Source organism: Pogoniulus pusillus, chromosome 4 (assembly GCF_015220805.1).
Source record: "Pogoniulus pusillus isolate bPogPus1 chromosome 4, bPogPus1.pri, whole genome shotgun sequence".
Classification (NCBI taxonomy): domain Eukaryota; kingdom Metazoa; phylum Chordata; class Aves; order Piciformes; family Lybiidae; genus Pogoniulus; species Pogoniulus pusillus.
The window spans coordinates 25,866,394-25,893,582 of NC_087267.1; the positions used below are offsets into that span (position 1 = coordinate 25,866,394).

The window sequence follows — 27,189 nt, forward strand, 5'->3', positions numbered from 1 at the left end:
CCCGCGCCGCGTGCCGCGAGGAGGGGAAGTTTCTGGTGTTTCGCCGCCGCCGGTGCGCGGGTTGCGGAGCGGGTTGCGGGGCGGGTTGCGAGCGCACGGGGGCGCGGCGGCCCTCGTACTGCGCTGGGGCGGACGCGCCCCGGCGCGGCGTCGGCCGGAGGCCGCTCGCTGTTTCACTCCGCCTCAGCGCCTTTTCTCAGGCTCGAGGCGCGCCAGCCGCGGAGCCCCCTGCTCCCGCCCGCGAAAGAGCCGCTCTGTCGCTGACCCGCCCCGCGCTGACCCTTACGAAAAAAAGTTACAGGAGAGGATGCAGCTTGTTGGATGGAGCTGCTGTCTGCATCTCTGTCCATGACACATTAAACGTTTCCCACGTTTCTGAAAGCGAGGGGTACTGAGCAGATAAACCACGAGGCAGGCTGCCGTCTTACGCGGGCTGACCGCCCGCAGCGCGCTTCAGTGGCCCTGGGAATAGGTCTGGCACGGAGTTCGGCACGATGAAATGGAGTATGCACAGGCAGGTGGCATGTTGTTAAATCCCTAGTAGCTCAGTAGCTGCCAGCTTCAAAATAATAAACTGGAACATTGTAAACCTGGCTAACGGCAAAAATAAGGCTGTTTTTGGGTGGTTTTTTGGCTTAATAATATGTCTTAATGTAGGAGCTGTTGTGGCTCTGAAGAGAACCTGTTGCTGGCTAGAGAGCGGCCAGACAGAGAGGGATCTGGGGGTGCTGATTGATACCCACCTGAACATGAGCCAGCAGTGTGCCCAGGTGGCCAAGAGAGCGAGTGGCATCCTGGCCTGCATCAGGAATGGTGTGGTCAGCAGGAGCAGGGAGGTCATTCTGCCCCTGTACTCTGCACTGGTTAGACCACACCTTGAGTACTGTGTTCAGTTCTGGGCCCCCCAGTTTAGGAAGGACATTGAGATGCTTGAGCGTGTCCAGAGAAGGGCGACAAGGCTGGTGAGAGGCCTTGAGCACAAGCCCTGCGAGGAGAGGCTGAGGGAGCTGGGATTGTCTAGCCTGGAGAAGAGGAGGCTCAGGGGTGACCTTATTGCTGTCTACAACTACCTGAGGGGTGGTTGTGGCCAGGGGGAAGTTGCTCTCTTCTCTCAGGTGGCCAGCACCAGAATGAGAGGACACAGCCTCAGGCTGCACCAGGGGAGATTTAGGCTGGAGGTGAGGAGAAAGTTCTTCACTGGGAGAGTCATTGGACACTGGAATGGGCTGCCCGGGGAGGTGGTGGAGTCACCATCCCTGGAGCTGTTCAAGGCAAGGTTGGACGTGGCACTTGGTGCCATGGTCTAGCCTTGAGCTCTGTGGTAAAGGGTTGGACTTGATGATCTGTGAGGTCTCTTCCAACCTTGGTGATACTGTGATACTGTGATAATTTTGCCACTACTCTTAGCACAATATACTTTGAGTGTCTAGTATAACCATTGTGTTTTTTCTGTTTAGCAAGTAGCATTTCACAAAGCATAATTTTGTTGATAAGCTCCACGTCCCAGTAATTTCAATAGGAACTGCCACATAATACTGCTGGAGGATGTGACTTCAGGAATTTGGGCAGGGAGATCCATACTTTTGTGGGAAAGTACTATATGACTGTCGCGGAAAGACAGTGTAGTCTGTAATTAAATTGAGACTACAGTAGCTGTTGTCTCATGCAACCTTTTCTGCTCATATGGTTACCTAATTTTGGCAAAGAGGGGCAAGGAGTAGATTGCAGTTTGTTAACAATTTTACAGAGGTCTGTGAGAAAAGACTGGATGAGGCACTTAGTGCTATGGTCTAGTTGACTGGATAGGGCTCCGTGCTAGGATGGACTGGATGATCTTGGAGGTCAACCTGGTTGATTCTATGATTCTCTCTGTAGTTTCTAGACTAGAAGAAATCCTGGTTGCCAGTAATTACACCCATATTCTAATGCCTTGCTCTGAAGTAGTTGAGGTGATGGTGTTGGGAGAAGAAATGTATGAGAGTTGTCTGTAGTCAGTGATCCTTTTAGAAAAAATGCTGAGGGAGCGACAGCCTCCAATTTTAGATACATTGATTTAAAATATCTTGCAGCTTTTTTTCCCATGTAAGATGCTTGTGAAGCACTAGCAAAGAAATGTTGGTAAGCAAAAAATGTGACAGGTAAAGAAATTGTTTTTCTGGAGGTTTGACATGGATGAAGATCCTGTAATTTATAACAGCCTTCCAGGCTGTGCTTCTAGGGAATCTTGCTGCAAAAGAAACAAAGATCAGTATTCAATCTTTGAAATCTTAACATGATTTGTTTATTCATAAAATTAGAAAGGTTTTTTATTTTAGTAGCATACCATGGTAAATATATATGATGTCCAAAGCTGTTTAAGCTCTTCAGGTGACTCTTCATATTAAAGACTAAATAAAAAAAAAAAGGCTGTATTACAGTAGGGGAGCATGACGTACCTTTGGAGCTATTTGGCCTACATTTTGCTCTTGCCTCGAAACATGAGTTGAGAAATGAGGTTTGAGAAGTCAGTTACAGATAAATAAAATGCTTCAAAGAGCTGATTTTAAGAGAGATTAAAATATTGAGCAAGGAATACAGATAATGGCCAAAATAGTGTAGTTATATATTGTGTGAGAGAACATATAGGTAGTATAGCTAATAAAAACCTGAAGAAGGATTGATAGGCATGGTAAATAAAACTTTTGCCAGAGCTTCAGATGCTTTTTTTTGCATTTAGATTTGGAAACACCTAAAGCATGAGCCTGGGTGCAGTCCTAGGGAAACTAGTCCAGGAAAAAAAGCACTTTCTAAAATTAATTACTGATACAGAAGTAGGCACTGTAGAAGTTTATGAACCTTTTTATCATATCATCCTTTGGCAGATCAGTTATAATTGTGAATCTGTTTTTTTTATCTTTGCTAGTTACTGGTAGGTGATGCTTCAATGGCACTGCAGTGACAAATGACCTACTATCTGCTATATTTGCTTCAGGCGGTCTGAACTTGTTTGATGGTCATTTCAGCGGTTCTGCATAGCCTCTCATGATTTGATGTGATTTGTCATCCCATGATATCTTTTGGCCAAGCTTAGAGTAAAAGCATTTAATTTGTGGATTTGTGAATATAGAAGCCTTAAATGTTCTCTTGACATCGTTATATTTCCTGCAGTCTTTGTATGGATTTCCAACACACTCTTTAGAATTGGGAGAAATCTGTTTGTACTTCAGCTAGCATCATAAGGTTTTGGCCTGTGAATTTGACTCTGGCTATCTGGTATTGCCTTGTGGTGTACACAAAAAATTACTCAAGACTTTTTATGGAATCAGGAATGCGAAATGAAAGGAGCCTAAAATAAGGGCCTTTGAAAGTTTTTAGAATAGAAAATGAACTGAATTTTCTGGATGTTCTTGGTGTGAATGCCAAATACAGAGGATGCAGGAACTGTGGTGAATCACTGTATGAAGAGGAAAAAGTCAAATACTGAGAGTGCACCACAGGGGCTGCAGAAGGAATTTCAGCATAACCGGAGAAAACACTCTAGTGCCATGCTTAACAGGGGAGCTTTCAGGTGCGCTGCCGAAGCACTCGGAGTTGTGAATAAGTTTGAACCCTGCTTTGTTCAGTGCTGTAGAACTTCTTAAATTCTTCTTACTAATAAAAGATTAGATAAGTAAATGCCTGAATATGTCATCAGCTTTATGTAAAAATTAGGCTAATCTCCATAAATCTGTGTAAAAGGGATAAAATATGATTCTGTTTTATATCTACAGTAGTTGATACTACACCAAACTGGTACCTAACATTCACTGAAAAAGATGTGAAGTGTTACCTATTTTCCACTAAATCCTAGTCTTTGAGACATTACATGTAATGGGCGTATTTGCAGAGCATTTCTTCTGTGAACAGAGGAACAGAAGGCCTTAATTACTTATGGCCGTTTTGCTTGGCTACACAGTTCCTTTTTTTTTCTTCCTTTCTTGCACAGATTAGAGATAAGTCTACTGGTGTTTATGGTGTATTCATTTCCATGTTTCAGTCTATTAAAACAACTGCAACATTCTAATGTTTTTTCAGTATTGGCCAACATTATGAGAAGAGAAGAATTTACAGTGTACAAACGGAGAAGTAATGCTGCTCTAAATTTTTTCTAGCATACTTTAAAGGTGATGCCCTTCAAAGTACTGAAGATTTAATTGTGTTTTGGTTACAAGAGTATTTAAAGTTTAGACAAAAGACCCTGTCATTGCTGTAGTTGTCAAGGTGCCAACATCTTCAAGATAAAAGCATTCTTTCTCTTTTTTTTTTTTTTTCTTTTCTTTTTTTCACTGCTTAATAAGCAGGACTAGGTCCAATGTACGCTGCCCATTGCATGTCGTTGCTGCCTGCTAGATTTAAAATGTGTTTAGTCATCACAGTGTTCTGTAAGTATGAATGTCAGTGTGATCAAAGTGTACAGTATTTGTCTGAACACTTTAGAAAACTAGAGTTTGTAGGAAAAAGTAGTGCAGAGTTCTACAGTGAAAACAATTTTCTTGATAGGTTTCTAACCTCCAACTTTCTAACCTCCCAATCTGTTGGGGTATTTGAGTTTTTATCTGTAATTTTATTCTAGGAGGATACTGCATTGTAAGTAGCATTTGCTTTTTTGAAACAAGAACTGGATTGTTGAACACTTTATCATTGGCTATTATAATAACTAAAGCTGATACAGTGTGAGGGAGGCTTTAAGATGCCAAGTAAGGAGTAGTACTCAAATGAGAAACAGACTGGAAACTTTTAAAATGTGTTGGTCGGATTTGGAAGCAGCTGTACGAGAATGTAGTACAGTCATTTTCTAGTGTGTTCTGTTAATTAAAATTCAGGAGGCATTTTCGTGTTCCCTTGGCTTAACTGAAGTTTTTGCTGTGCTTTTGTTCCGTATCTGAATAGATGTTGTTGAAAGCCAAAGTGTAAGGGAGAACTTTTCAAAGACGGCATGACTCACTGAACGGTGAGAATATCACAAAGTGTACAGGCAGCTGTGTTCACAGGACTGTTTTAAACTGACAGTTAACTTTTCAGTTGAAGGTAAGTACGAATGTTTTTAATTGTTGAAAAATCCACAGTAACTTAGTTTTAATATAAGATACTCCTCAAGATATTTGAACAGATTGTCAAGCAGTGAGATGAATGCAAAAGGGTTAAGTGAACAAGAGAAATGGTTGATACTGGGTAAATTAGAAACAGTTTGCTATGACTGAGTTACTGTGAATTTATGAGTTCACTGGACTTGTAGTGAAGTCTGTCATTTTAGCTACTTAATAAGAAGTGTTGAAATCAACTGGAACTTGAAATCTAAAAATGTTTAAATCTCTTTCCTTAGACTGAAAAAAAAGGCACATTAAAAAAAACCACAAGAGCAGAGTTTTGCTTATAGACTTACGGTCAAACTCAGAACTTTCAAAATGATTCTTATATCTTGAAATAAAAGACTATTGAAGTATCATAGATAGAAACACTTCCATTTTGTTGATATTTATATATTTATTATGAACTGTGGCTAGAGGATGTCATTTACTTACGGTATACCAGTAAGTTCTTAAAATACTTGCTGTTTGAAATGTATTTACTGTTCATAACTAAATACTGGTTTTATTTATTTTATCTTAAGTAGAAGAAATCCTGCTTGAGTCTGATCTGAGCATGTTAGGGAACTAAGTTATATATGTGGTCTTTCTTCATAATTTACAATTTCTTTGTTATTATTTAATTGCCTTTGTGAAGTGTTATGACCAGGGAAGACGGTTACAGAGAAGAATTCAGCTATGATAGGATGCCAACTTTGGAACGGGGAAAACAAGAGAATGGAAATTATATGCCAGATACCAAATCCAGTGACCTTCAGCTGTCAAAGAGGCTACATCCTTGTTTTAGGTACAGAACATGGATCTTTTCTTTGCTGATGGGAGTAAGTATTTTTCAAGTAATTGATAAAGTAAATGATGCAAAATTAAACAATGTATGTGAGGCCTTAGTGCCCACTAATCTGTTCTGTTTCACATCATTTAAGGACTCAAAATTGAAGTATTGAATATAAACATTTGTACAGAAAAGAACATAGAAATTTTAGGATGTAACCCTTGACTAATGGTATTCTTTGGATAATTCTCTACTCAGTAATCAAAGATACTATACGAAGGCTGATTTTTATCTTGAATATTAATCATGTGGCATAAACAGAGACTAAGTGGTAGAGGTAAATAACAACCTGTATGTATAAGAAGTGCCTTTTGGTAAAGGACGTGAAGTATCCTGATCACACATATTCCTTTAACATGCATTATTATATGTATATGTATTATGAGTTACTTTGACATAGTTTACATGGTACTGAGTTGCCGCATGTATCATTCAGGGTTCAATAGTCATGTAGTGATTTGGTAAAATCCTTATGTTGTGAGGTATATACTTGTGTGTCTTAAATGAATGTCACAGTGATTTGAATTTCTGTGTCACTACTAGAGTCATAGGACATGTTGCGTTTACATCATATGCTTCTTTGTGTTCTGAGCCAAGTTAAAATTTATTAAAGCAATTAGAATTTGATCTTTTTCTGTCAGCTTGTGTGTTTTGAGGACTATATTTTATTGAGCTAAAAATCATTCAGTGTTAATAAGATATTCCTCTTCACAGTGAATAGAAGTACTGCCTTATTTTCATGGAAATAGCTGAAGATTTTCTCATTTTTGGCAATCTGCAAAACTTGGATTTCTTTTCAAGTATACTGCTATATAAAAATAGAGCACAAGAAGAGCTGTCTCTCTTTGCGTTAAATTTTCTCAAACTTAATTGTCAGAAAGGGCAATTGTCTTAAGATCTTTTTCTGAATTGTGAATGACTTGAAGTACTAAAGTTTAGTGATCATTTGCTGAAACTGTGTTAAGCACAAATTTTATGGAAAAATGAAAGTGGAATTTTATTAATTAGCTAATCCAAAGTATTCCATTCAGATTTTTCTCCCAAGTATTAAGTGGTTAAGCTCTCTCAACTCTTCTGAAAGACTGTCCAGAAAGGACAATCTGCATGCTGAGTAATAGAAGTTATAGTGAACAGAGCCATCTGCTTCAGGGAAAAGTTGCAAACTGTGACAGAGTGACATCAAAGTGGCTGCTAGGATGAAATGTTCTTTCATAGGAATGATTCAGTGTGCTTCAAGCACAGTTTCAGGTTGTGTTCTACAAATACTGTTCTTCAGGTTTGCCAGAATTTGCTGTATCTGTGTTTATAAACACATGTATGCGATCCTTATTTTCTGGTTTTTTTTGACAAAGACTTTCATAATTTTGTACTATTAAAAAAAAAAACAACACCCAAATAAAATAAGAGTCATTCTCTCTCATTCTCCCCAGCTCCTTCCAAGAAATGCCTACTTAGAGGGATGACAAGCAAAAAGAAAACATTTTACTAGCTATGCTAATAATTTATTGTTGAGAGTTTGACTTCGATAATGATGAAAAAAACAAATAGCTAGCAAAGGAGTAGAAAGAGTTGAACATTTATGTATATGCCACTAGACCAAAGCAGGAAGAGGGTTTGAAGTGAGGCAGGAGTGTAGGTGGAAAAATCTTCATCGATTTATCCTAACACTACTTTTGTTACTTTGTTGTAGTTGGTGAGTGCCCTTCTTTCCATATGCATAATGAATGTTGGTGGAGCCAAGCAAAGAATGCAAAATAGAGGCTTAGTTGATGTTTCTGAAACATTTTTGCCACTGATCACTGTGATTACCTTTTGAGCATTTTATTAAATATTTTGCCAAGTCATAGCACAATGCTTGATTCAAACATTTTGAACGTATTGATCAATATTAAGGTTTGGAAATGAGTGAAACAACTTAAGAGCTTTTACATTTTTCTTCAAAAGACCCCATTTAAAAATGTTCATTGGTAGATTAATTTGCAAGACATTACTGGTTTCTGTCTGACTAGTTGCTTTTTAAAAAAAATAGTTCTATTCACATAAATTTATTTTACTTGTTGCTTTGCAGACTTGCCTCCTTATTACTTCTGGATTTTCACTATATCTGGGAAATATTTTTCCATCTGAAATGGATTATTTACGTTGTGCAGCAGGTTCAGTAAGCATTCTCAATTATTTGATGTGGAAGTTTGCAAAACCAATAGTAAATTTTTGTGGATTTATTGTCTTCTGTCTTTTTACTAATAATTCCATCCATGCGTGGAAGGGAATGGGAAAGCAAGGAGATGACTCAATGTGAGTTAGCTGTCCAAGCAATCTGTGGTTTATTGAGAGCATCAGACTTCAAATTACAAAGCACATACTTCAGTTAGGGTGAGAAAAGTGAGCACACGCAGCATGCAACGTGGTACTGCTCACTAGCATTTGGCGCATCTAAATATTTGAATATGCATGATCCTCCCTACTTGTGGTTACTGCAAAAGCATTTAGTGCACCTAGATACTGCAATTTGCATATTCCTCCTATTTCCCTCCTACTCTGGACACAGTTACACAGAAGCTGCTTATCAGAAGGCTCAAGGACAAATTCCTCTGAACTTCTTCACACACAGCACTGTGGTTTACTGCAGCTCCAATGCTCAGACCTCACATCCAAGGCTTGATTGTACAAGCTTCTAGGGGCTCGTGCCCCCCATTTTTCAGCCAGTTCCCAACATCCATGCAAAATTTAATTCTTTTTAAGAGCTCATTAAATGGGTTTTCATCCCATGTTCATTCATGTTAAGGGAATAGCAGTTGTCATAAAGACAACTGGTTTGTGCTACCATTTTCATTCCCTGCTTGCATGCAGTAGTTATCTGCATGAATGTTTTTTCTGTGCTTGATTTTACAAAAAAAAGGTGTTGTTACATATTTAGGGAATTTGCTGACTAAGTACTATTAAAATATGTTTCAGATTATGCTTCACCGTATTACTTTTTCAGTTTATTTTGCCATATCTGAGTACCAAAGCAGAGTAAAGTTCTCTGGAATATTATTTTGTACATTAAAAATATCTGACATTTCCCAAAGTCCAGTAATTTTTACTATATTTTAGTGGGTTTTTTTTTTGATTTTCTACTATATTGTATATTGTTAACCTACACTTTAAATACATGTGTGTTAAAAGACTCTGATGTTCTTGCTTTGTTCATGCCAGGATTCTATTCTGTCACTGTTAGTGTCACAACTTGACTTTCAGATTTAAGTTGGGTGGAAGACTCATGCTTTACTTTAAATAAGTCCCACGAGTTGCTCTGTGAATGAGTTGTCGTTTTGGTTTCTGCTAGAGCGGTTAGAATAAAGGTGAAGCAGCCTTTGAAGTTACTATCTTCACTGATGTGTTATTGTCTGCAACAATAGCATTAGTTACTGAGATGTTTCTTTTTGTACCCCAAGTCTTGCCTCCTTGAACTTTCTATTTGTTGAGAATTTCCAAGGATCAGGTAGATGCAAAACGTTATCTCATTGGATTTGAAAGGCTTGCTGTGGTCGAAGAGGTGTCCATTTGAGCGTCTGTGTGTAAGCAAGGTGTTGCAGCTCCTACTACACATACCGTTGTCAGCATAGTTGGAAGAGCCTAGATAGTTATAAAGTCAACTGACCACCAGGTGTCTAGTTAGCATGAATTGAATAGCTCTCGACTTTTTTAATCATCTTGTGTAGGGTTCAGTTGCCTAAACATAGTCATGTCATCTTTTTGGGTACTGGGACATAAAAGGATGCTTTAATTATGTTAAATACAGGTAATTTAAATGTTAATGAAGTGCTGCCAAGAATTTTAAACGTCCATATTTAATTAGTTATAATGGCTCCATTGTTAAGCCTTCAGTTCTCAGATGTGTGAAAAGATAATTAGTAAAGAAATGCAGTGCTTGTTATGTAATTAATTATTTAATACATAAACATTTTTACTAATTTAAGTTGAATGTATTTTTTAGTTTATTAGAATGTTGTAACATTATGTGTTTCTCTAAGAGTTAGATCTGTAGTGGTACCGTATCTATTGTGCTGGGGAACAGCTAAGGGATAGAAAAGTTACTTTGTGAAGCTTTTCATTTATGCATAATTTTTTCATTTAGCCCTGCTTTGAAGTATAGAAAAACGGTTCCAAGTGAACACAGTGGAGATCCTCGGTATAAATCTTAAAGGGTAATTTGACAGAGCAGTTTTTGCAAGGTCCTTCAGAACTGTGTTGAGACCAGCCAGCTTACACAGCCATGACTTTGTTTAGAGGAATGTGGAGGCCCAGTTTGGGAGTAGCACTGCTTTTCTTTCTCTACTCAAGGATCTCTGGCCTTCTAGTGTTAATTCAAACTAACAAAGGCATGAAATGCCTCATGAAAAGACTGTCTTTACTCATCACATTGTGCTGAGTAGCTACTCAAAACAGCAAGATGTGGGAGACTATTTAAGCCTCCTGTAGTCCTCAGATACCAGTTGCAAATTATGAGCTCAGACAGTAGTAACAAACTTTCCTCAGAGTTTCTGATCTTCTGCTTGTCTAAGTTAACTGAAATATGAATTCAGACCAAATTAAATACATGTATAGAAATATATAAAAAATCATTTGTGCAGAATATCCCACTAGTCTTCTCTTTTAATTTTCCCAGTGTATTCCTTCAGCAGTTGTGAGCTTTGCTATAGCCAGGAATAAAATTAATGTGGTAAGTATAAAAATGTATTGGTAATCACTACTTTTTTTTTTTTTATGTTATTAAAATGAGGGAGAAACTAATTTCAGAACTGTTTTTCAGATACCAAATTTTCAGATTCTGTTTGTTTCTACATTTGCTGTTACAACAACGTGTTTAGTTTGGTTTGGATGCAAACTTGTCCTCAATCCATCAGCTATAAATGTAAGTTCCTAAAACAATTACTAAGTTATGCTGCACTTACCTTTGCTAAAAAAAAATTAAAAGAAGGTGAGCTGAATGGAGATCATATGTAATCACATTGTTGTTGATACCTCTGCATTCCTGCTTTGTCTATGAGGGTCTTTGATGTGAGATCATCTAGCAGTAACCATTAATTAGATATTCAAATGTGATCCAGTTCCTTCTACTTTACTTTTCTATTGACTGTAGCAAGTTTTGTTGGGTTTGGGTTTTACTTTTTTGAAAGAGCAAAGTCAGAGGAGAAAAATGAATATTAATGAGCTTGTCTGTAGATTAGAGTTCGTAGGGTTTATTTGCACTGAGGCAGTGTCCCACAGAGTGCTACATTTAGCACATTTCATCATCAGATTAAGTAAATCCCTTCCTGGATCCTTTTTAATGGATATTTTTGCTTCTTGTTCAACTTCAGTTGAATATTTTATGGTTTTCTTGTATATCGTCAACAAAGCGAATGCAGCAATTGCTCCCTGAATTTGAGGCATAACCTTTTTTAACATCTGCCTTTGATAGTTTGAGACAAACAGAAGTACAGGGTAGTTTTTTGGGGTTATTGTTTGGGGTTTTTTTGTGTCTGTCTTTTTTTAAAATTTTTGTTTGGTTTTTTGTTTTTAACTATGGTAGAATGTTCTGAGACCTCTATACTACATAAGAGTATTACACATGTAAGTGACATAGCAACAGGTATTGGAATCAGTCATCAGCAAGTTTGCAGATGACACTAAGCTGAGGGCAGATGTGACTGGGTTGGAGGGCAGAAGGGCTCTGCAGCAGGACCTTGACCGCCTGGACAGATGGGCAGAGTCCAATGGGATGGCGTTCAATAGCTCCAAGTGCAGGATGCTGCACTTTGGCCACAACAACCCCATGCAGAGATACAGGCTGGGGTCGGAGTGGCTGGAGAGCAGCCAAACAGAGAGGCATCTGGGGGTGCTGATTGATACCCGCCTGAACATGAGCCAGCAGTGTGCCCAGGTGGCCAAGAGAGCCAGTGGCATCCTGGCCTGCATCAGGAATGGTGTGGTCAGCAGGAGCAGGGAGGTCATTCTGCCCCTGTACTCTGTACTGGTTAGACCACACCTTGAGTACTGTGTTCAGTTCTGGGCCCCCCAGTTTAGGAAGGACACTGAGATGCTTGAGCGTGTCCAGAGAAGGGCAACGAGGCTGGTGAGAGGCCTCGAGCACAAGCCCTACGAGGAGAGGCTGAGGGAGCTGGGATTGTTTAGCCTGGAGAAGAGGAGGCTCAGGGGTGACCTTATTGCTGTCTACAACTACCTGAGGGATGGTTGTGGCCAGGAGGAGGTTGCTCTCTTCTCTCAGGTGGCCAGCGCCAGAACGAGAGGACACAGCCTCAGGCTGCGCCAGGGGAGATTTAGGCTGGAGGTGAGGAGAAAGTTCTTAACTGAGAGAGTCATTGGACACTGGAATGGGCTGCCCGGGGAGGTGGTGGAGTCACCGTCCCTGGAGCTGTTCAAGGCAAGGTTGGACGTGGCACTTGGTGCCATGGTCTAGCCTTGAGCTCTGTGGTAAAGGGTTGGACTTGATGATCTGTGAGGTCTCTTCCAGCCCTGATGATACTGTGATTACCATTGATGACTATTAATGATAGACTATCACAGAATAGCAGTAATTGATACAGCTACATCATACATTTTGTATCAAGATTGATGGCTGCTTTCATGTTCAGTTCTTCCTCCACTATCACATCAGCTATTGTGATACTGAGAGCACATCAGTAGCAATGGCTCTGTATAATAATATAGCTGATTTGAATGAGCATTATTAACAAATGCCTTTTCTAGTGGAAAAACAGATAGATGAGTTTGCTTTGGAGTTATTCATGCTCTTTTAATATTGTCCATTTAGCTCCAGATTTCAGTAATGCAGAGCTTCTTATTGAACTGTATTTACTTTCCTTTAGGAAGTCCAGTATATTAGGCCAATATTTACAAATCAACTTCAAAAATTAGGTATCTAAGCCTATTTTCACATTTCTGTGAAGCACTCTTTACTGCAGTCAATCAGAGCTGTGGAGATTTAACACTCTGGACAGTCAGATCACTTGAATTCATCACTACTGGCTTTAGATCTGGGCGACTTTGCCCGGCATTCGAGGGGATAATGTCATGCCCCCTTGGCTTCAGATCCATTTACACCAGTCAGTTCTTTTCACAGCCTTTGCTATCTTACTGCTAGTGTAGCAGATCTCTCATGCATTAACTGCTGCAGTGTCTTACGCTGTTGGGACTGGTGGTACTACCTTTTTCCTTTTCCCTTCCTTGACAGAGAGTTCAAATACTAGAAATGAATCCAAGTACTTTTAGAGAAAACAACAGCGAAATGTGACTAGAGACTGCCAGGCCCTTTGCATTCCCTTCCCTGGTAGACAGAATCACAGTACTCTCAGGTCAGTGGAGGGCTAGGGTCTGCCAAGGAAAGGCAGGCCCAAGAGACTCATCTTGTCACCATAATAAGTAGTTGCTTTGTTATGAACCCCAGTGTGACAAAATAATTTTTAATTATGCTCTTGAGAAGCTTTGAGCTGGCCTTTTGTCAAGAGCTTAAATTTAGTTATGTTCAAGTGCAAAGTTCTTACTTAGTTCCCCTTCCCCCCCTCCCCCAGTCTCCCTTAGAAAGGACTACATTACATAGATAACTGGAATATAAAATACAAGCCATGTCCTAGACCGTGGTTCTGTGACACTACTCCAGTAGGGTGTAGTTCTGTCATTAGCATACTATCAATGTGAAGGATGCAATGCATAAAGGGTGCAAACTGCCATTTCTGGCACCCTGTTTCTTCCCAGCTCTCAGAGCAAGAAGGCTGATGAACAAAAACGAGTGGAAACTTTTTCATGATGGCTACTGCAGTTCAGGCCAGAATTTAGACATCTCTTATTTCAGAAGTGCTGTGAGATACTCTGTTTGACTGCTGCTTTTGCTCTACATAGTTGAGAGTCCCAGTCCTGTGTCATACATCCCATTCATGCAGCCATGTTCAGTATGCTTGAGTATTTCGAGCATCAGTAGTAGCATAAATATAATCAAACCATACCTCTAGCAACTGATTTACCTAGTTGCTTTTGGGGTTGCTTCTCTTTATATAGAGTAAGTCTCCACTAACATTTGTGAAAGCATAGGCAGTGTGGATGCACATACATACTGGAATATAGGTGCTTGATTTGGTTACCTAAATCATAAGCATGTCTCCACCAGGTATGTGCTGGCTTGTCCTGTGTTCCTTCAGCCACTGGTCCAAGGTCCAAGAGGGCATCAGTATTCTTTAGGTCCTCTGTCATTATTTGTCAGACCTGTGCAGGTGTCTGTAGGATATCTTAAGTAATGTTAAAAATAGGCATTTAAGCAACTGTATTGAACTTTTTATTATTTATTTTTGAAATTAATTCAACCTTTTCATACAGCTTCAGTGAACTGCATTTTTAGTACTTGATGCAGGTTCTAGAGCAAATTGAATTAAGGTTGTGCTAATTTACTTTCTGCTCAATTGCACTTGTGTGTTCCTTAATCACAAAAGGTGATTAGGGACACAACTTACCTGATTCTCTACATCTGGTGATAGATATTATGTGCAGTAGTGACTGTAGAGATAATTTTCTTTGGTGCTTATAAATCTAATACTGAATTTCCTGTTGTTACAGATGGCATTAACAGGTACTTACTTCTAGCTTTACCTGTATTTCAGTTTAAAAAATCTAATCTCCCAAAACTAGAGATGAAATTATTTTTCTTTGGCATAGAGTTATTGAATTAATTTTATAAGCGGAAGGCTCTATCAAATATTCTAGATGTGTTATACTGGGAAAAAAAGTTGGAAAATAAAAGGTTAAATTAAAAAATACAATTTATTTACTATTACTTTAAAAATTTCTGTTATTTACTTCTTATACCTCACACAATGAGCTAGTCCATCTGCTAATTACAGTGCTTCTGGACTCAGACTTGTATATACACTGCACTGTGTAGTGTGTCCTTGCCAGCCCATGTCAGTACCAGCCCTGTGTCCAAATAATGGGAATTTACAGGCTAGATGAAATTGTTCTGCACATCATGTGCTTGACACCTCTTCTTTTGCCAATAATGTATTTATTCTTCATGCTAGCACTTTCCCTAGAAACTTACCACTACAACAATTATTGCTGTTTGTGTCTCTAGTACTACTGTACAGTCCATTTTGTACTGCAAGGCACACAGTTCAAGTTATGGTTTTCTAAAAAGGATGAATTTCAGTGCTCAGAATCATAGAATCATGGAATGCTTTAGGTTGGAAGGGACCTCAAAGATCATCCAGTTCCAACCCGCTGCCATAGGCAAGGACACCTCCCACTAGAACATGTTGCTCAAGATCTCATCCAGCCTGGCCTTGAGTACCTCCAGGGAGGGAGCATCCACAACCTCTGTGGGCAATCTGTCCCAGTGTCTCACCACCCTCACTGTAAAGAACTTCTTCCTAACATGTAGTTTAAATCTCCCCTCTTCAAGTTTAAACCCATTACCCCTTGTCCTGTCATTACGAGACCTTGTAAATAGTCCCTCCCCAGCCTTCCTGTATGTCCCCTTCAGATACTGGAAGGCCACTATAACATCTCCTCGAAACCTTCTCTTCTCCAGACTGAAGAGCCCCAACTCTCTCAGCCTGTCCTCATAGCAGAGATGCTCCAGCCCTCTGATCATCTTCATGGCCCTTCCCTGGACTTGCTCTAACAGTTTGATGTCCTTCTTGTGTGGAGGGCTCCAGAACTGCACACAGAACTCCAGATGGGGTCTGACAGGAGCAGAGTAAAGGAGGAAAATCACCTCCCTTGCCCTGCTGGCCATGCTTCCCTTGATGCAGCCCAGGACACGGTTGGCTGTCTGGGCTACATGTGCACACTGACAGCTCACGTTAAGCCTTTCATCACCCCAGACCCCTAGGTCCTTTTCTTCAGAGCTGCTCTCCAGCCATTCGCCATCCAGCCTGTATCTGTGCTTGAGATTGCACTGACCCAGGTGCAGGACCTTACTCTTGCCCTTGTTGAATGTCATGAGGTTGGCCTGGGCTTACCTCTCCAGCCTGTCCAGGTTTCTCTGGATGGCATCCCTGCCCTCTAGAAAGTCAGCTGTGCCACACAGCTTGGTGTCATCTGCAAACATGCTGAGAGTGCACTCAATTCCTCTGTTCATATCACTGACAAAGATGTTAAACTGCACTGGTCCCAGTATTGAGGGGTGCCGCTTGTCACTGGTCTCCGGGTGGACACTGTGCCATTGACCACCACTCTCTGTGTGCAGCCATCCAGCCAATTCCTTATCCAGCGAGTGCTCCACCCATCAAGTCCATTTTTTTCCAGTTTAGTGACCAAAAAGTCTCTCAATTCTGCTGTTTATCATCTTTTTCAAAACATGTGCTGCAAGAAACTTCAAACTGGAATCTGATCATGTAGAAAACAGGTCTGAAGAGAAGAAACAATGTAATTCTGTTCTAAGTTACTGAATAGACATTTTCTATAATTGTGTATGTTCTGACTGGAGTCAGTTGTGTCTAAAATTCTGGTGCTTTGTCAATGGCCTAATCTAAGCACCAAATGTTTTCTTCAGCTGCCAGTGGTAAGATATGGTGCTTGTGAAGAGAGAGAGATCCGCTCCACCTAATCTGTGTGTTCCTAGATATAGATTCAGGCCATGCATAGTGAGTATCTACCTCTTTTCATGAGATAAGAAGTAACCAAAAAGAAATTGTCAGTATTCCATTCACTTACCTGTCTTTTGAAGATGAGCAGTGACAGATGAGCAGTGACAGCAGGAATGGCAGCATCTGTGTTTTTGCACAATAATGTAGTCTGTTAGACTGTTTGTCAGTGCTCTACTAGCACTGGATAGAGCACAGAGCTAGGATTTTTGGGCCCAATTATTTGGAGTGTCTTTTCATTCAGCATTGGACATTGTATATCACCATTTGAATTGCAGCATAGGAGTTGGGTGCTTGGGGCCCTCCTGTTCACAGTGGTTTTCCTTAACTCCTGGGCTAATCAGTCTTGTTTGTCATAAATTCACAGAAATACTCTGGTTGGAAAAGACCCCCAGGATCACCAACCGATATCCCTACTTTATAAGGTTCACCCTAAACCATATACCTAAGCACCACATCTAAGCACCACATTTTGTTTGTCCTCCTTCTGTTCCTATGAATATCCTACGATTTGCTGCAGCATTCTTCTTTCACATGGAAAGTCCTGCAAAATACAGACGTACACAGCAATTATCCCTTTGTCATTTAGTGCTCCTCTGGAAGACAGTGATAAAAATCTTCAGGCAGATTATTCCCATAAGTGAAGTAAATGTCTCTTTCTTAGTTTAGGCATTCTCAGCCTATTACGAGGACAGCCAAGCATTATCCTTGAAATCCATAGAGAATCAAACCAATTAACAATTATGTAATTAATAGGTATTTCTTAAGTCTCACAAAAAATAGCCTGCTGAATACTGCCCCATCCTTTTTATCTCATTATGTAAGATGCAACTTATCTGTGTCTGGGATTTTATTGACAGATAAATTTCAACTTGATTCTACTCATTTTGCTGGAAATTTTCATGGCAACCACTGTGATCATTTCAGCTAGATCTACTGAAGACTGCTGTACAAGAAAGAAAGTAGGTACCATTAAGGATTAAAACTGCTATTTCTGTGTTAAATGCATTTTTTCTGTATTACATATGTTAACATGTTACTGGCAACTCTAGGATATAACTTTATACTACAGGGTAAAGCTAGATTTGAACAATAAATACAAATACTGTAATAAACAGTATTATCCTCTTTTAAGAGTACAATGAACCCTCTGTAAAATGACCTGTTGCAATTATACAGCACAGGGTTGTTCGCATATCTTAGGAACAGGCAAATGTTCTATGTCTGTTTTGCAGAATGAAAACAAATGGCATATGAAACACTAGAATATTGTGATCTTCATGCATGTTAGCAATGATTTTTTCAAGCCTGTGTGGAGAAAGCAGTGCTACAGGCTGGGGACAGAGTGGCTGGAGAGCAGCCAGGCAGAAAGGGACCTGGAGGTACTGGTAGATAGTAGCTGAACATGAGCTAGCAGTGTGTCCAGGTGGCCAGGAGAGCCAATGGCATCCTGGCCTGTATAAGGAATGGTGTGGCCAGTAGGACTAGGGAGGTTATTCTTCCTCTGTACTCAGCACTGGTCAGGCCACACCTTGAGTCCTGTGTCCAGTTCTGGGCTCCTCTGTTCAAGAAAGATGTTGAGATACTGGAGCGTGTCCAGAGAAAGGTGACGAAGCTGGTGAGAGGTCTGGAGCACAAGCCCTGTGAGGAGAGGCTGAGGGAGCTGGGGTTGTTTAGCCTGGAGAAGAGGAGTCTCAGGGGTGACCTCGTTGCTGTCTACAACTACCTGAAGGGAGGTTGTAGCCTAGTGGGGGTCGGTCCTTTCTCCCAGGCAACCAGCAACAGAATGAGGGGACACAGTCTCAAGTTGTGCGGAGGTATGTATAGGCTGGATGTTAGGAGGAAGTTCTTCCCAGAGAGAGTGATTTGCCATTGGAGTGGGCTGCCCAGGGAGGTGGTGGAGTCACTGTCCCTGGGGATGTTCAAGAAAAGACTGGATGAGGCACTTAGTGCCATGGTCTAGTTGATTGGATAGGGCTGGGGTATAGGTTGGACTGGATGATCTTGGAGGTCTCTTCCAACCTGCTTGATTCTATGATTCTATGAAAGTATTTGTCAGTTTGATGATATCTGGACAATGACTATTGATTTCAGGGTTTGGGGCCATAGATAAAATTTTCTTTAGTCCCAGGTACTCTCCAACATCTGACCCTTACTGTTTTACAAGACCATTTCTTTTAGGTAGCAGTGAAGTAAACATGCTGTGCCATTCTGTGTTTCAGAGAAAGTACTGCTTGCTAGATAAAGTGTAGCGTGGTGTACTGTCCTCAGTTACTGCTTACCCACATGAATAAACTTTGGAAGCTCAGGAAGGAAGTATGTGGAAAAGGGAAACGAGATGACCACATTTCACTGTGTAAGGGCTAGTGTGTAACAGCTGATCTGAGACTACCTCATTGGTTTTTAATGTGATTGATGTGGTCCGACAGTGGTGAACACTGCAGTTTGTCACTGTCATCTCTGACAGGCCAACCACACACTGTGTGCCACTATTAGAATCTCTAACAGGTTGTGTAGGGTATTAGAAAGAAATGAATTACATTGTGTTATTTTTTTGATCATGATTTTTTATTCTTTAGAATGCTGCATATGAGAGTAACATCATTCTGAGCAATGTCAGCTTTCCTACTCGAATTCTAAAGTCATACTCGGTAAGTGTGTTGTTTTCTTTCATCAAATCAATTTGTTCTTTCATCTTTCTAAGTGCTATGTGCTAAGCTCCTTTAAAGCCAGGAAGAGATCAGTGTAGGTAAGAGCTGGAAGAATAAAGACGGAAATGAGTGCTATATCTTAAAATGTTTCCTTTTAGAATATTGCAGGATAAATGATAACTGCCATGTGTAATAGATTCTTAATGACTTAATGATAAATAGTGTAAACTGAACTGTTGTTCAGTTGAGCTAATAAATGAGAGTATAAATATGTATAATGAAACTGCTCTTGCTTTCACTTAAGCCAGCTGGAGTTCTGCCATATTTTAGATCAGAAAAATATTGATTTCATGCTAGCTAACAGCATAAATATATTTGTTTCTTTCCAGTGAGTTCCTTTCTATATGCAAATAGGAAATTTGGTGTTCAAATACACTATTAATAACTTGATTGCTCTTCTTTGTTTTAGGTAATTGAGGTGATTATTGGAATTTCATCAGTATTTGGTGGAATAATTGCTTTGAATATGGATGTTTTAGTCTCAGGTCCATATCTTTCAGTAACATTCTTTTGGATCTTAGTTGCTGTAAGTAGTGCAGAATGAAGGTACTCTTTGAAAGCATTGTATTTGATTTATACATGTATAAAATTTTAATTTAAAATAATTTTTTCCCTCCCTGCTGGAATACTTACTTGGCACTAATACTAATTGACAATTCCAGCTTAACAAAAGAATTAGTGCTTCAATATATTTAATGTATTTATGCAATATGTTGTTCTAATTTGAATTACAATACTTTGGTTCTTACGAAATGTTCTGATATATTTTCAGGCCTCAATTCCATACAATGGAAATGAGTAATAAAACAAAGGTACTAGAAGTGAAGTGCTTTGTAAGACAAGTCCTAGGTTTTAGAATGTTTTGGGCTGCAAAACAAAATGTTCAGTTTAGCAACAGCATGGTAGAATCCTTGGCATTTCATCTTTAGTCTGTTAGCCTTAACTGTCTTAAGAGCCTGAAATTAACTGGTAACTCTTATCACTGTGCCTAGGAGCAATGGATTTACAGAGGGTGCTGTGCTACCCTTGCTTACTGCAAATTTACCCAGCTGAGAGAGAAAACAATGAACATTATATTTATGTATGGCTCCTATATCTGAAAAATCCTTCACCATGAAGGGGAAAAAAGATAATGAAAAAGTTTTTCAGCATTTGAAATTCCCAAAGTTCAGTAGGGTCCATTAGGTTTTTATGTAGAAGTGTCAAGTTTTGAGGATAATCATATTTCAGTATGTATAGAATTAATACACACTACTAATTAAATGAAAATTAAATGAGGATTAATTTTATTTCCATTTGACTAGTTGATTCCTAACACTGTCATAACAAGTCTGTACAGTATTACCTTTTTAGGAAATTCAAGATGTGTTCTGTGACTAGTGGGAATCACTCTAACTCAGTTATAATTTTTGTAATTTTGAAGTAGGTAAATATTTCTTTTGTTGTGCTTTTGTGTTTAGTGCTTTCCAAGTGCTATTGCAAGTCATGTAGCTGCTGAATATCCAAGTAAATGTCTGGTAAGTGTGTAAAATTCCTGGAATAATGCTGGGAAAGCCTGTCTGTGTTATTTGATACTGCTTGTATTTACTTGTATTCAGTTACCTGCAGCAAAGCGTAACAGAAATATGAAGCATAATTTAAAGCTGAAAGGAAAGAAATCTTTGGAGACTTAATTCCACCGATTTTAGAAAATGATTAAGGGTGAATTGGTGGGTTTTTCATTCTGAGTCTTTGGGAATGGATATTACTGTAGGAAAATAACATCTGTCATGTGGTATGCCTGGAACTGCTTCCATGCTTCTGACCAGAGAGGTCCTTTTCATTATGAGTTGTGGTTTCTGTAAGAGGAAAATTAGATGTGTAGACTGCATTGGACCTGGAGCCAATTTTAACTAAATTCCTGATTTCATGACTAGCAACAAGGACTAAGAATATTCAGTAGAATGCCTTTTTCCCTTGACTGTCCCAGATGTGTAGTTTAGACTCCTTAAAACATCTGTTCTACACTACAGTCATGCAACCATGTGTAAGTCAATAATGAATCATGACCACAACTGAAAGTCAGTAGGGATGATACTTAAATGAAACCTTGGCTGCTATTGTATGAGAATAAATTTGCCTCAAAGCACTAAATTGTATTTGCATAGTTACGAATTGTGCAAAACTAATAATCAATATTAATTTTGATATCCAAGCATAACTTGGATAACATAGTTAATAACTATGAAAACTGTTTATTAACATTAAATCTCAACAGAAAACTTCTTTACAATGTTCGAAATGCACAGTTTGGATGTTTATATATGTAGGGAACAGGCAAAACTAGAACACTTTCAGGAATAACTAGCAGATGCAAACATTAAAACTGAAACGAGGTTCTTAGTTTCAATTATACCTCTTGCCCACCAGGGGACGTGAGAGGCTCCTTTCTGCTACTAAGGTAGAAAGGCACAATATTTATTTTATATTGTAAACTTGCAGTATCTGCTATTAACTCTCATTATTTCATAAAAATTGAAGAATAGGTCATACTTCTGTAGTGTCTCTCTAAACTGGGTATTGCTTCCTCTGTCTGCATATGAAAAGCACTTTTAAAGTCAGACAAAATCCCCATCATCTGTATTAAATGGAAAATTGATTTTAAAATGGTATTTTGGACAGGAAACAGCTTATTCAAAGCTTGCATCTGTATCTTCACACAGTGTGGATGGCTTTTAATATTCTGTCTTATATATGTAATATTTGATACACACTTTCTTGTGCTTGCTTTAGGGAGATAAAGCTCACAAATCAGTGTTAACTTACTTGTTTTTTTTTTCCCTTATTTAACTTTTTAATTATTTTTTTCCTTTTCTTTTAGGTTGAGGTCCTGATTGCCATCAGCAGTGTTACCTCTCCATTGTTGTTCACTGCTTCTGCATACTTATCCTTCAGTATCATGCAAGTTGTTGACATCTTTAAAAATTATCCGCCTGCTGTTAAAGTATGTATGTATGTTAATGCAAATGAAAAGTTAACGTCTGTCAGTTACAGTGGCAACACAAGAATGAGTTAGTAAGTGTAAGAGGACGAGGTGCTGCCTTATTAAGCAATCTTAATAAAATGTTATGGAAATTGTTTAAAACCTCTTAAGTTATGATTTAAAGTATGTTAAATCTATTACCATCTTGGAATTGTATTTTAAAAAAATCACAGAATCACAGAATGTTAGGGGTTGGAAGGACCTCAAAAGATCATAGAGTCCAAGCGCCCCCTGCTAGAGCAGGATCACCTAGAATAGGTTGCACAGGAACGTATACAGGTGGGTTTTGAATGTCTCCAGAGAAGGAGACTCCACAGTCTCTCTGGGCAGCCTGTTCCAGTGTTCTCTCACCATCACAGTGAAAAAAATGGATGTTATTTCATATAATCAGTAAAAATAATAGATAATACGCTGGACTTCTGTATGTTTTAATACATTTGTAGTATATAAATTAAAGATTCTGGGTTTACTTCTTAGGATTTCTGCCAACAGTTGGGATTGTAAGGTTACACCTGGATTCATTCAAAAGCTAGATTTGGGCAGAGAACAAAGAGGGTTTGCAGATCATAGCAGATCATATTGCATTTCAATATGAAGTGTTATCAGTGCATTGCTGAAGAGCTTTCTAGGACTTTATAGTCCAGGTGTTCAGCAGTCTGTGGTGATGCACAAATGACCATTTGTGTGGATTAAAATAATGTCAATAAGAGTCTTGATTCCTAGTATCTCCTAGTCCTTAAGTAGTCTTGTGATTTTTTAGAAGAGAGGCAAGATGTTTATTAAACTGGGGCCTCAGTGACTTAAAACTAGCTTTTGGGTATGAATTCCTGTTCTGATTCTGGAAGAGCATAATATGTTGTTGCACCTCAGGAAGTGGTCACAGCTTACATGTCCTTTTGATATAGCGTCTCCTGTTACACAGACAGGAGACTGGACTGTATATAGACAGTTGGCGTGACCCTGCAGGGCATTTCTTACATTTTTATGCTCCTTTGTGTCTGGACACAGCAAGAGTGGGCTGCTCTGCGAAGGAAGGTGAACAGTGGAGTAGAAGGTGAGATCAAGGCAGAGCGTTCTCGTTGGCAAGGAGAGCAGTACTACAGTACCCAAAAAAGAGAGGGGGCTGGGGAGGGAGGGGAGAGGAAAAAAGACAGGTCTGGCCATGGTATTCAGGTTCAGCCAGTAGTTCAGTGATTGCCAGACAAGTCTGTAATAGTGAGGCAGATGCAAGGTCAGCCAGGAATTCAGGTCAGCAGGGCAAGGTCAGAGCCATCAAGGCAGCAGACCAGATGCAGACATAGCTGTGACGTTGCTCAGGTCATAACCAGTAGTGAAGATCTGTGTTTTAAAGGATGGTTTCCTAAATTCTGTTCTGTTTCTAGAGGAAAAGACCATTTGGTAAATGAGTATTTTGTTTAAAAGTATTGATTTGTTCTACATTGAGCAAACTCAGGCACTGAAATGAATTAACTCTAGCTTCATGCTGATGTAAACTTTAAATTGTAATTTGAGTTAACAAGAAATCTAGATACAAATCCCAAGGATATGGGGGTGGGGGCTGCAGAAAATACTCAAGTAGTTAACAGTATATTAATATCTGTATTTTCAGCAATCTTATGATGTACTCCTATTGCTTCTGATGTTGATGCTACTAATTCAAGCATGCCTTACTATTGGAACTGTAATACAGTGTGTAAATTACAAGACAAAAATGAAACTACATGATGCATCATGGACAGCATCACAGGTTAAAAAGCAGGAATACAGAACAACAGAGGTAAATATTTGTACCCAATATAAAATTTTTAAATCTATATTTAGAAGATTTTTTTTGTTAATGTTTCGTGTTACTTGATTTAGATTACAATTAAAAACTCTTTATAATTGCAAAGATGTTAAGGCAGTGGTGAATTTTGTAATAAAAAGATCATATTTTGCTGGTTAAATGACAGTAACAAATGCAGCATCTGTAAATCCTGTGAAGAGTTGTGAAGTTAAAGCCCTTTTTGGTTCTGTTTATCTCCATCACAGGCAAGGTTCAGCATTGTACTGAGATAAAATGGTACTCCACAGAATGCTAATCACTATTTATGTGTTTAAAGTTATAGAAAAGACAAATGAATTTGCTAAGCTCAATTGATTCTCTGAAGTTCCCTAGACTTTCAATGGGAAGAGTTAAGAACTTGAATTGCAAGAACAAAGTTTGGTGAGCTTAGTGAGTGGGTGCCCATGCTGGATGGTGTGACGTAGTGTGCAGAGGAAAGTGCCTGGAATCCCAGGTCTCTACATGTCCTAACTATACTACCAAAGTTGGTGATAAAGATCAGAACTGCTATTTCTCTCCTACTCTTGCGCTTTTCAGATACAGAAGTGGCACCTACATTTTTAAAGCATGGTGGAACCAGTATTACTAATAGCACTTCATTCAGGGCTAAAATACTATTTCAGGAATTGGGAGGAGCCCAGCTTTCATCAGCCTGCATAGGTTAAATACATCTGTCTTCTATCACAGCCCTGTAGTCCTTACAGCTTTCCTCACTTCTGCTGTATGAAATGCTGTATCCTTAATGACAAGGAGACAGTAGCTTAGATTAGCTGGATTCAGGCCCTGTTCTAGCAAGAGCATCTGCATTGAAACAGTGCTGAATAGAAAGCACTGGGAGCAGGGAGTGAAATTTGGTCAAGTGATTATGTCCTCTCAGGATGCTGAGGGTACTCAGCTTAGGTTGCTTATTTTCTGAATCTATGTCCTTAGAGTTGCATTCTATGAAATTGGTGAAATACAGCAGCATTTCACTCTGGCAAGTCACATTTTGGAGCATAGGTCATAGCATAGCTGAGCAATTTTTTTTACACAAGTGTTCCTAGTTTGTGAGTCACTGAGAAATTGAGTGTGTGTTAAATGTTAAAAAAAGCACTTTGTCCAGAAAAGCAACACCTCTTTGCATGCTTCATAGTATTCGAACAATATGAACACAGAAATAATACAGGTGAAGTTCTAGGTCCCTTTACATTCTTGGAGGACTGTTCTTAGGAAAGATCTTAGTTTGAGTACATATGGACAAATCTTGCTTCAGTTGCACTGTAGGGGCCTACTTCTGCCTTAGTGATTTAGGTGCTAGGGCTTTCCATCACATTTTGATGAAAATATTGAGAAAATGTCCTAAGTAACAGGTTTAAAATAGGAATTTGGCCAATTTTCTTTGACTCATATCTCAAGTGTTACACAACTTACACTATTATTTTTTATATCATAAATGCATATGATTCAATATACAAAACCATACAATCTACAGAATAGAATATTTTAATTGCTCTGACTGTAATTACTTGTAATTATTTGTTTTTATATTCTCTTAGCTTCTCTTAGATATGTAGTTGCTTGAACTTTATTTTTTAACCAAAACATTATTTTGTGTTTCCATTGTCTGAAACTTGTTTACTTTTAGGTTCCCAATAACACCTTAAAGGATTTTGACAAAGACAAGGCCTGGAAAGCAGTTGTGGTACAGATGGCTCAGTAGTTTGGATTGTGCAAATGCAGCCAATACAGTAAATCAACTGTTTGAACTAAGGCTTAAGAAGTCTTCAATTTATAAACAGCAATATAGAAGGAGCTAAGAAATAACACAGTAAATAATGTGCCTTTCTAATACTTTTGAAGTATACTGATAATATTTTAACTTATCTATCTTTTCTGTTGATGTCTGTATTCTGGTGTTGCTTTAGAAGAAACCTTTAGAAAAAAAGTTAATTTGTCACATGGATTTATGCTGATAGCAAAGTAAAATATGACGGTATGTAGCAGGCTTTGTGTGGTTGCAGGAGGTTGTTATAACTGCAGTTACACGGTCAGTGTAACTGATAAATGCTTTTGTAAAGTTATGAGTACAAGTCATAATTGATATTTTTGCTTATACTTCACTTTTGTAGGAGTTGTAAAGTTGTTTTGTGTCTCATTGCTTTTATATAAATATATAAATTAAAAAAAGTCTTTATTATGTGGAAACTCAGGAATGTGGATTAATATGCTAATTGGAGAGGTAGAACTACAATATTTCTTTACACTAAGTTTCCATTTCTGGGCTGTTAAAGGGGAGAGTTTTGTTTTTTTTTCTGAGTGTGCAGGTAATTCTGCCACTTTACTCCAGGTAAGACCTGGAGCAACACATCCAGCTCTGGTACCCTCAACACGGGAAGGACATGGACCTTGGTGAAGCCACGCTGGCTGTCTTGAATCACCTCCCCGTCCTCCATATGTTCCAGTGTGGCTTCCAGGAGGACCTGTTCCATGAATCTTCCCAGGGACAGAGGTGAGGCTGACAGGATGATAATTTCCAAGGTCCTCTTTTTCACCCTTTTTTAAAGCTGGGTGTAATGTTTCCTACCACTTGTCTCCAGCAGCTGCAAAGAAAGATTTTTACAAGGTGAACTAGCTGATCTAACGCAGTTCTGAAAGGGCTTGTTTCCTCTGGCCTCTCTCCTTGTGCTAGCTGTGACTGGTGTCTGATTAAACTGGCAGAAGATGTATCTATTACAAAAAGTGAATAGTTGCCTGCTGGTTAAGTTAACCAGTTGAGCACACTGTAAACATCTAGTGGTCCTCTTCAATAATTTCATACCAACTCGAGGTAGAATTGGATTTCTACCTCAGTGAGCACAGATCAACAGACGATGGTACTTGTCTTCGCTTAGTACTTCCTTTGTGCCTTCCCTTGCCTATGTTTTGGGTCTTAGGCCCTTTCTCATCTCCATTCCCTGTTTGAAAAAGTGCATTTCTACATGGTCCATGCCAGGAATGACAACTTCAGATTGACCATGTAATCAGTTTGTATGTAGATCACTGTCAGTTACAAATGGAGTTAAATGAGTTTCTGAAATAAAAAATTGTGTGTTGTGA

The 27,189-nt window shown here is 39.1% G+C and overlaps 1 protein-coding gene across 2 annotated transcripts; it reads left to right on the forward strand.

The window, feature by feature from the left end:
• The first annotated feature begins 105 nt into the window (after window positions 1-105).
• MLC1 (modulator of VRAC current 1) lies at window positions 106-27,189 on the forward strand. 2 transcript variants are annotated; one of them, XM_064142425.1, is made up of 13 exons: window positions 106-514; window positions 4,909-5,046; window positions 5,743-5,926; window positions 8,006-8,095; window positions 10,589-10,642; window positions 10,733-10,834; window positions 17,417-17,518; window positions 19,136-19,207; window positions 19,677-19,793; window positions 20,728-20,784; window positions 22,128-22,250; window positions 23,899-24,066; window positions 25,739-27,189. In XM_064142425.1, exons 3-13 carry the CDS (start codon window positions 5,747-5,749, stop codon window positions 25,811-25,813), a joined length of 1,140 nt encoding a protein of 379 aa, XP_063998495.1. In that variant the 5' UTR covers window positions 106-514; window positions 4,909-5,046; window positions 5,743-5,746; the 3' UTR covers window positions 25,814-27,189. The 2 variants fall into 2 exon arrangements, with proteins under 2 accessions (XP_063998495.1, XP_063998496.1); XM_064142426.1 differs by lacking the exon at window positions 10,589-10,642 and having other exon boundaries at window positions 10,748-10,834.

Excerpts from the sequence above, each read along its gene's own strand:
- MLC1 (XM_064142425.1), top strand. The coding sequence starts at position 5,747 with ATGACCAGGGAAGACGGTTACAGAGAAGAATTCAGCTATGATAGGATG. Across the intron at positions 20,785-22,127 it reads AATATCCAAGTAAATGTCTG|GTTGAGGTCCTGATTGCCAT; the intron begins GTAAGTGTGTAA and ends CTTTTCTTTTAG. Across the intron at positions 22,251-23,898 it reads ATTATCCGCCTGCTGTTAAA|CAATCTTATGATGTACTCCT; the intron begins GTATGTATGTAT and ends CTGTATTTTCAG.